At 31.9% G+C, this 10,702-nt stretch overlaps 2 protein-coding genes across 2 annotated transcripts; both read left to right on the top strand.

Annotated features, from left to right (window-relative positions):
* The first annotated feature begins 5,018 nt into the window (after positions 1 to 5,018).
* On the top strand, positions 5,019 to 8,254 carry LOC105623612 (probable actin-related protein 2/3 complex subunit 2). The gene is made up of 7 exons (XM_012204999.1): positions 5,019 to 5,092; positions 5,914 to 6,007; positions 6,075 to 6,174; positions 6,255 to 6,456; positions 7,021 to 7,241; positions 7,600 to 7,801; positions 8,227 to 8,254. Exons 1-7 carry the CDS (start codon positions 5,019 to 5,021, stop codon positions 8,252 to 8,254), a joined length of 921 nt encoding a protein of 306 aa, XP_012060389.1.
* A 1,227-nt stretch (positions 8,255 to 9,481) lies between these two features.
* Positions 9,482 to 10,336, top strand: LOC105623613. Its single transcript, XM_012205000.1, has 2 exons — positions 9,482 to 9,806; positions 10,167 to 10,336. Exons 1-2 carry the CDS (start codon positions 9,482 to 9,484, stop codon positions 10,334 to 10,336), a joined length of 495 nt encoding a protein of 164 aa, XP_012060390.1.
* The last annotated feature ends 366 nt before the right edge of the window (positions 10,337 to 10,702 follow it).

Genomic DNA, 10,702 nt, shown 5'->3' with positions numbered 1-10,702 from the left:
ATTCACAGTTCGAGACCTCTCCTATCAATCAATTTTTTTATTGATATATAAAATAATTGTAATTGTTTATGTAATATGTATATTACTGATGTGACGATTTTTTTGTTAAAGTCATTTGTAACAGATTACGTCGTCTAGAAATAAAACTAAAGAAACCTATACAACCCAAAAATGCATACGTGATATTATGTACAATAACAGCTAAAAGTTCAAATGTATATCCTGAAACAATAGAATTGAAGATGCCTACAAAATCGTCTTTTATCGCTCATGTTGAGGTAATTATTTTAATTAATAATTTATAATTCTTACAATATTATATAATTCTTACAATATTAGAGAGATATTTACAATATTAGAGAGATATTATTTGTAATATTATGCTGCATGTCTCATCTTTAAAATGCTTTAATAATATTCAAGGATAGATGTAAATCAGCCAATAATGCTTTAATATTTATTTACAGTTTAATGGTAAACATTACCATGGAAAAGGACTATCTAAATCACTTGCTCGTCAAGATGTAGCTGAAAAGGTATTAAAAGATTTTTTTTTGAAAAAATGGCAGTAAAATCTGAAACATGTACATATAGTCAATCCAATACACAAGCTGCTAATTCATCTGTGGATAAAAACAAAGAAAAGATTGACGCACAAAACGCCATAGTCACAAATGCTAAAAATGCGATTTTATGGCGTTCATTGGCCAATTTTGCACTTTATAAACTTATACTTGATTGGAATAATGAAAGAACATCGAATCCTATTGTTGGAAATATTGGAACTCAGAACGAAGTTTGTCAAGAGACAGTCAAAAGACTTCCGCTCTATAATCCTACAAGCATACCTCCAGTTCAATTACTGAGTCATATGCAACCTAATCTAAAATATGTTGTGAATCGTATTGGTAAAGTACCACATGAGATATTTACTATGACTACTAAAATTAATGGAATGGAATTTTCAGGAATAGGTACATATATATTCTACGAATTAAATAAAATATTTTGAAATTATTATATATATAATAATAAATAACCATTTTTATTTTCCAGCTGCAAGCAAAAAGGATGCAAAGATAAAAATAGCTAAAACAGCATTATTGGAATTATACAACGTAAATTATACAATAACTCCAGAGTAAATTAACAAGATTTAATTAATAAACAATATCTCACTTATTACTCTGGCGGAAAAAAAAAGTTTATTAAAAAAGTACAGAAAAACTATAATACATAGATTGGCAATAGATAGATAGACAAGATTTTAGAAATTCTTAATTTTTCTTAGATATTTGTAGTAGAATGTAGAGTGAGGTTTGTTTGTCTTAGAAATTCTTAGTTTTTCGCAGATATTTGTAGTGGAATGTAAAGTGGCATTTATTTGAAAAACCAAGAAATCCTTCGCCTTCAAACAACGACATTCAATATTACATTACATTTCTAAGATTTTGTCTCAAATCTCAATCTGTGTCTAGTTTTTCGTAAAATTTTTCCACCAAAATAATTTAAACTTTTTAAAATAATATAAGTACGCGCGCAGATTGATTTTTTTTTATAAATCTGAATCTTTACTACAAAATATTAATAATTAGATATTTTTAATATTTTACTTAATGATTATAATTTTTTATTATTTACTTATATTTACAATTGTACACAGGGTGTTCCATAATGATTAATTAACCCATACAAGATATAATTTAGTGCCTCATCCATACAAGTATAGGTCATTATTATAGATCCGTCCGCTTTTTTTACCTTTTCAAAATGATTTTAAAAATCTCTAAAAATTCATCAATATACTTTCAACTTTCTAAACTAAATATTGGAACTTTATTTTGAAAAATAATAAAATGTAGTATATCTAATTTATAATTACCAAAAGACTAAAGAAACTTGCATGAACAAAGGACTACATTCGATTACTATCCAAATAACCAAATAAGGGCAATATGTTGCCATTTTGTTGCCATTTTGTTGTCACTTAATCCGCATTCAATTTCACTAAACTAAAGCCAAGATGTTTCTACAAACTGTCTATTGTTTTGATAAAGTCTTCCTTAGAATTCAGCAGGCAAATTATTGTCATATGGCATTAGTTTGCTGTCAACGTGACGAGTTTATTATTTTTCAATGTATACTCTTACAATTTCGTAAACTCATGAAATCTATTTGCCCTTCTAATGCTAATTCAGTTCACATTAGATTCCAATGACAGCAAATTGTCGACAAGAAAAGAAAACAATACGTGCATCAATTTGTTCCATATGCTAAATCTCGCTTGGCTAGCTGGATAGTGACCTATACTTGTACGATAAGGGTTAATATTTCAGAGAGTGAACGAAGATGAAATTTTGAACTAAAAGTTCCTTTACCAATTTTGGCTCAGACTTATCGAGTTATTAACGATTAAAGTTGATCAATCAGATAGCATGCGGCTGGAATACGCAGGAACGTAGTGTGCCATGGAACTCCTCGCGCTTGCTATGTATTATCCCGATTGAAACTTTATTCTAATTTTGTATATTAACAAATCAATAAATCAATAAATAGATGATAAATAAATATGGTCTGAATCAAAATTTAGTGTAAAGGAAATGAGGCAAAGGAACTTTTAGTTCAAAATTACATCTTCGTTCACTCCTTGAAATATTAATTAATCATTATGGGACACCCTGTATATTAGATCAGTGCAAAGTTTGTGTTCAATTCATATAGAAGGAACTGGTGAAGTAGCATGGCTACTAACTGTTGTTGTTTATGTATGCATATTATATATTGTTGGAAAGATAACAGTCATAAGTCATTTGAGCATCAGAAGTGTTTAGTCATTAATTAAATTCAACCAAATCACTGACGAGATAATAGAATCTTGGTTGAATTTAAGTTGTCATAAAAAATCATTGAAGATGGACAAAGAGAAATTGCATCTTCGACATGTGATGCTTTATGAGTTTCGGAAAGGAACAACCATTAACAATATGGTAAAAAATATTCAGGAGGTTTATTTGGCTGATGCACCAGTCCCACCAGCCTTTCGAACGGTGAAGAAGTAGTTTGTTAGATTTCGTCGTGGTGATTTTAATCTCGAAGATGAATCTCCTCCTTTCGTCATCGATGCCGTCATAGTTCTACGCGCATTAATAGTAAACAATGCACGTATTTCGATAGAAGAGGTTGCTGAAGCTCTGAACATCGAACCGTGTCGAAGTTTAAGGAAGATGAGACTCATTCAGAAACTCAACGCTTGGATACCGCATTCGTTGTCTGAAAAAAAAAAATAAATTAGATCGCATTTCCGTAGCCATTTCTATGCTCAGGCGCCTGAAAAAAGAGATCCTTTTGGTGGCTGGCGACGAAAAATGGGTCTTGCATACCAACGTCAAATGCAAGTACTTGGAAGGAAGCAAATGAACCGGCAAATTTAATTGCTAAAGCCGAGTTGCATCTGGAGAAGATCTTACTGTACGTTTGATGAGATTACCAAGATATTATATATTTTGAGCTGTTTCCTGTTGGCTAAACAGTTGATTAAAAATAGTACTGCCAACAACTAACCAAAGTGGATGCATTAATAAAAAAAAACGCCCGACCTTAGTTCATAGAGGTGTCATCTTCCATCATGACAACGCCAAACCATACTCTTTGAAAATGATTTGGACAAAATGAAACAGTTGAAATGGAAAATTTTATTGCATGCATCATATTCTCCGGATATCGCACCCTCCGATTTTTATTTGTTTTAGTCATTACAAAACGATTTAATTGGCAAGAATTTCGATTCTGTGGAGGCTGTCAAAAATCATTTCACCGCAATCTTTGACGCCAAACCACGCTTTTTTTTCAAACATTATATCCATAAATTAGTTGAACGTTGGAGAATGATTGTTGAAAATGGTAGCGAACATTGGTCAATAAAGGTGGTTTTTTTACAATAACAACTGCTTGACTTTTATTTACAAATCGGGCACGAATTTTGCACTGATCTAATATACTTCTTTTATATTTTAATTTTTTGTTATGTAAACTCGGATAGTACAAAGAATTTTTTTTTGATTTCCGACTTTTTACTAAATAAATTCTTATGTTTTGTTTTATTTTTGTTTTAAAAGTATTTTTGAGGGCCTCCAAAAATAGAAAAATTTTTTTTACATTTTAATTTTTTGTTACGTAAACTCGGGTAATACAAAGAATTTTTTTTATTTCCGACTTTTTACTAAATAAATTCTTTTGTTTTATTTTTGTTCTAAAAGTATTTTTGAGAATTTCAAAAAATAGAAAATTTTGTAATAATTTTGCAATAAAGAAATTATAAAAATCTAATCAGCGTCTAATTAATTCGATAACAAGAAACAACCTCTAGCTGTTTTTTTAGATAATCGCAACAATAGAAGAGATACTTCTCACACGGCACAAAATTTAGCAATATCGCTACAAAATCTCTACAATATTGCAGCAGTGCAGATACTGCAATTTTATGCTGTAAGTTTATAAAAAAAATAACTACTTTTATAGAAATATAATTTTAATATTAACCTATTAATCACTTATTTTGAATATTAAAAGTACTGTTTACAATTAAAATGTTTTGAATTGAATTAAAAAAAAAATTGTTTTAACATGGTTCCAATAAAATCAGGGGGGTTTCTTTCTGGAAGATAATAATTAATTTTTAATTTTATTAATTTATTAAACTGTAAACAATAGTGTAAACTTTTAGTACTTAAAATAAGTAATTAATAACTATATTCTTTTTCAATATAAAAGTATTAATTTAATCTATAAGGGTTGATCTCGAGAGTGCGAAATCTGCTTTACCGACAGTAACGAGCGGTATATTTGCTATCTGTTATACCGACAGAGCGCGAGGGATTGGGCGGGCAGCGGGCATTAGTCAACGGCGTTACATACATACGCACGGATGACAAATCCGTCGCGGTTTTGCGGGATCTATCCGGGGGTTATCGTTATCGCCACGTATCACGTATCGACTCTTCCTGCCAGGCGTAGTAATCATGATCCTGCTCGAGATACACAACAGGATACTCGAGGAAACGTTGACGAATAAAATCAAGAATGCTCTGTCGGGGTAAGCGTCTTGTGTGTCGTGCGATCCTATCGGGAATCCCGGTGCCCGTCTCGATCACCACGTATTCTAACCTCAATCCGGAAGACGTGGCGCCGGGGCGGTGCCGCGTCCGTTTCTCCACGAGAAATTCCTATCCTAAAAGATTCGTCGAATCTAGACTTTCTTCTCTTTCAATTCTCCTTCTTTCCTCGTCTTCTCGTTCTTGGCTACGTTCATCTCATCTTACCTCATCTATCCTGCGCCTCGAGATCTCTTTTTTGGGATTTTACTCCAAGTATTTCTTTCAGCTTCTTTAATCCTCCCATCTGGATTTATTACATTTACGAAACCTCGTTTTTCTAATCCATGTGGCACACTTTATTAGAGGGATGTTCAGAATACGTCCTTAGGACATTCTTGAATGATGTCTTTAAAACATCCCTTGGATAAGAAATTTTGTTAAAAGATTTTTGACTTTTTTTATTTGTCTTCTCATTATCTCTTCCATTATGAACTTCTTTGAACTTCGCTTTGCGTTATTTTCTGTTTAAAATGTTATCTCTAGAATTTTATTTTTAGTATTTTTTTTAACTTGTAATCTATATCTGTGTGTTATCTTTGTGAAGCCTCGTCTTTCCAAATAATTTAAAAATAAATTTCTTTTTGCTATCATGTTTCTTTGTGTTTTGTATTTCATGTTATTTCACCTTTTTATTTGAAGATCTTGTTTCTAGAATTTTGTTCTCATATCTTTCTCAGCTTTTATTCCCTTGGTCATCCAGATCTGCTGTTTAAAATCTTATCAAATTGAGTTTTATGATTAGCGAATCTTTTGTTTATAGACATAAGCAGGAATCGACAGACGTAGTCATAGCAGACTTTGATGGGGTATTGTTTCATATTTCAAACCTCAGTGGAGACAAGTCGAAGCTTAGAGTAAGTGGACATACTTATTTTTCATTTTTAAAATAACTAATTTTCTAATATTCGTCCTTTTTTGCAGATTAGTATATTGCTCAAATTTTATAAACAGTTGCAAGAGCATGGCGCAGACGAGTTGCTCAAACGAGAGTATGGGGCTCATCTTATTGCACCGGAGAGCGGTTAGATTCCTGATTTTAATCATTTTCCAACTTTTGGACGAATATAATTAACCGCTTGAAATTGGTTATCACTGTTACAGGTTATAATGTATCAGTTCTCATAGATCTAGAGAAATTACCAGAGGATTGGGAGGCGTTAGTGAGGAAAGTTGCCCTGTTGAAGAGGCATTGCTTTGCCAGTGTCTTCGAGAAATATTTTGACTTCCAGGAAGAATACTGCGATTCTCCAGGCAGGCCAGTACAGAAGAGAGCTGTAATTCAATATCGAGATGAGGAAACAATGTAAGAAATCTCTATTGAAAAAAATTATGTCACAACATTACATGAAATCATGTAATTAAAACATGTAAATCATGTAACGAATTGTTCCAAATCATGTGATTTTTTTTAAATGACGTAATTTGAAAAATCATATAATATTAGAAATAATTTTATTCATCATGTGATTTTATAGTCGTTTTTAATTTTAAAGAATTGAATGATAAAAATAGAAGAAAAAAGAACATGTCATGTGACTTTTCAAATTATGTAATTTAAAAAATCATATACTGACTTGGAACAATCCGTTACATGATTTGTTGACGTGTTTTAATTACATGATTTCATCATGCAATGTGACATGATTTTTTTCAGTAGGGATACATCTCTATGTATGTGACATGACTTAATTGTTATTTCTAACAATGAATTATTTTAACAATGAATAAGTGAAAATTGATATGATTAACATAAATAAGCGAAGAGAGACCTTCATTCGATCTAAGCAAATTTTGATGTCTAATATTTTTCTGTGAATTTTATAATTATTTATTTCATTATTATTAACTCTGATTAATTTTCATCAAGGTATGTGGAGGCTAAGAGCGACAGGGTCACTGTAGTGTTCAGTACAATATTCAAGGATGAGGACGACATGGTAATTGGTAAACTGTTTCTTCAAGAACTGAAAGAAGGCAGACGCGCGAGCCACACTGCTCCGCAAGTCTTGTTCAACCACCGTGAGCCGCCGTTGGAATTGCAAGATTCCGAGGCGGCAGTCGGAGATTGCATTGGTTACATTACATTCGGTGAAAAAACTTTAAAGTTTATATTTATACTGTTTGCACTCAATAAATCGTGTCAACGCGTTACTTCTTTTATTTATTTGCATCAAGAAAAATAAAAAAAAATCTGTTAGAGAACTCAGATTTGAATTATATGTTTTATATTAAAGATATATAAGAAATTTTATATGTGTGCAACTTTATTAGCAAATCTTTAAATTTTAAGGAATTGTCTTAAAAATTATCTGAGAGAAATATTACTGATGCATATTTGTGTAATATTTTCTACTGTTCTAAATATTTCAAGTTGAACATACGATAGATTTATATAATATTACCTTTAAACTCATATCGCTTTATTTTATATTTTATATTTTTACAGTATTGTTTCCACGTCATACCAATCGAGAGGCTCGCGACAACACTATCGACCTGATACACATGTTTAGGAATTATTTGCACTATCATATCAAGTGCAGTAAAGTTTACATTCATTCGAGAATGCGTACCAAGACAACAGATTTTCTCAAGGTATTAAATAGAGCGCGATCCCAATCCAAAAACACTGAGAAGAAGACTATCACGTAAGTTTTTACTCGCAAAACATTACAGAATAAATTATAATAAAAATAAAAAATTAATCCAAATACATAATAAATAATTTAATAATAATATATGTATATATATAATAATTATTGTTTATAATTACTTAAAATCTTTTATCATAATTATATATACAATTATTTATTTAATTATTTAATTATATATTTTTTTATATTAATTATTAAATTACTTAAAAACATTCAAAAAATTATCAGATAAAATAATTGAAATAAATTCTTTAACATTTTTGTAAATTTTTCGTTGCGTTATTGCAATTCCTCATATTAGCTTTATTTTTAGATCTTTTAAATCAATTGTAAAATTCTTATATGTTTATGATTTAATACAATATTCTATTGTCAAATTTATTGTATAATTTATTTAATTTACTTATAATTTTTTTCAGGGGACGGACATTCATCAGGAAAGAATGAACGTGCTGTAGGAGCGAAAGTATTAACACTTTTCAAGAAAAGAGAGCAAAGGATTATTGCGTGGCTAGTGTGGTCTGAAACGTCTTAAGAACGAGATTTCTTGCAAAGATATCCTTCGATTCGTGCGCTATCGGCGAGCTAAGTGCTTTGAGTTTCAACCTTTCTCGAACAGTGCCCAATATTTCGGAAAGACGTAGTTAAAGCCGCGTTAAACGAATAAGGAAGAAAATGGAAAAGGAGAATCGGAAATTTGTGCCGGATCATACGACTATGTCTCGATTATCCAGAAAGGGATATTCGAAGACGCCGGAGTTGCATCTGTGTACTAATGGTTGACAGTTACTGCTACTGCGAAGAATATCGCTCGTTGCAAAACGTTTTATCGATTTTTACAGTGATTTAAGGTTCAAATACGGTGCCGCTTCAAGAATTTCGTATTCAGTTACATATTACACTAGTTGTTACTTCAAACAATTTATTATATGTTACGACATTCTGAACTATGTCTATTTTGGACGAATACATCGAATACAGATTAGCGTTATGATGATATCTCTTAGAAATCACGAAATATTCTTAAAAAAAAAGTTAAAATATGTTTAAACTCTCAATCCATTAAGTCTGTGATTTATATTTTGTCGCGAAATTTTTAGAGCAACATTTGAATCGCCAAAAGTAACTGGAATAAAAAAAAATCATTTCATCAGAAGGAAAGATAGATTAACAATTTCACATTGCATTTCGACTCGATAAGCGGATTGTCGAGCGAATAAGTATTGTTAAATAATAGCGCAATTGTTCCCTTTTTCGATATTTTTATCGTCTACATAATGACTATACATCCGATTATTGTGAGAGATAATAAAACGACATTAACAATCTACAAAGTATACTCCCACACCTGTAGTATTGATTTGTAATCAGTAAGTGGCGTGAAATAGGGAGTGTCGGAACAGGTCGTCCAATTAAGCAACCACACCCAACTCTTTGGTATAGCCATGTATTTTTCCTGCAGTCAGAAGTATCTTGCCGAGGATTAGATGTGCGTCAGGCAAGACGGCCGACGAAACGTTTATATCACTAATTAATTAAAATCGATTATTACAGAAGATCTATCTTCTTGGATAAGATCCGAATAAAAGGATCATATCAGATCCAAGTCTCATATCAGATATCTGGAGTCTCGTTTGGAATATCTTTGGAAATTTAAACGTTCATTACAGCGCGATGGAGGAGACAACGCTGTCGACATTTTTGTCCGTGTCTTCCAGCTCGCCGAATGAAGTCTCTACGAAGGACATGGAGGAAATGGAAATGCAGTGGCTGGAGAACGAGGCAATACCGGGTTTTCGCATTTGGCAGCTTGCCGGCATCGTTCTGTCCATTCTGCTAAGCATCGTCGTCGGGTTGTGTTGTTGCATTCGCTTCCGCGTGCCCAGAACAAAGCAGGAGATTGAGGCGGATTACATTCGCAAGAAAATCACCAAGAGTTTTCGGAACGAGCTCTCGAAGATCAGCAACACGGAAATGGACGAGATGAATCTGCAGAAAGGTAATGACGTAATTACCTCTTCGGAGATTGATAACTATGAAGATTCGATATGATTTAGTTAATCAAGAGGAAAAGAAGAAAGGCAATAAATATGATAGAATAAATATCGTAAAATTTGCTAAATAAAAAAAAACGAAAAAGATAAAAAGACTTCTGCGGAGAAAAGCTTGTTTGTTAATTCATATTCTAGGGATTCCTATGAAGATAAGAGAGGAAGTATTTATTTTATGATAAGTCTTTTTGCATCAGGATAAGTATTCTGCAACTTGGCTTATATGGTACCTTTCTTTTTCATCTTGATGTAACTTCTCAGAAGATGTTTTAGAATACTGGAAGTTTAACTTGCTCTTCGCATCGCAGCTTTGGACAGAATTCGAAACGAATACGAGAAGAATACGTCAGCGAAGGAGTGCACGGAAATGGAGCGCAGTGCTCAGCAAAGCTTTCGATCCAGATTTAACGCCGTGTTCAGTGGGATGCGTGTGCGTTTCAATCAACGTGAGCACACGGAATTGAACGCTACGATCTAACGACATGGCTCTCTGATGTCCTATATGAAGAAATAAAAACGAACCTCTCAAAAATGTCTCGTAATTTTCTTGACGCACAAATTTAGGGATATCGAATGAAACAGAACAAAGTGAGAAATATATAGCTGCATTTAACAGATAAAGCAGCTTTACAATAGTTGTAAGATTCTTTATTGTGATTGGTTTTGTTCTTAGTTCCTCATTGGATCTAAATGTATAAATCAAATGTATTAAAAAACTTTACAATAGTTGCAAAACTGCTTTCTCTGCTGAATATAGCTTATATATTTTTCTTTTCGTATATAAGTTGAAAGGAAGATGAATATATATATATGTATATATATATATATATATATATATATATAT

Source organism: Atta cephalotes, assembly GCF_000143395.1.
Source record: "Atta cephalotes unplaced genomic scaffold scaffold00061, whole genome shotgun sequence".
NCBI lineage: Eukaryota > Metazoa > Arthropoda > Insecta > Hymenoptera > Formicidae > Atta > Atta cephalotes.
This window is presented reverse-complemented; position numbering and strand designations above follow the sequence as displayed.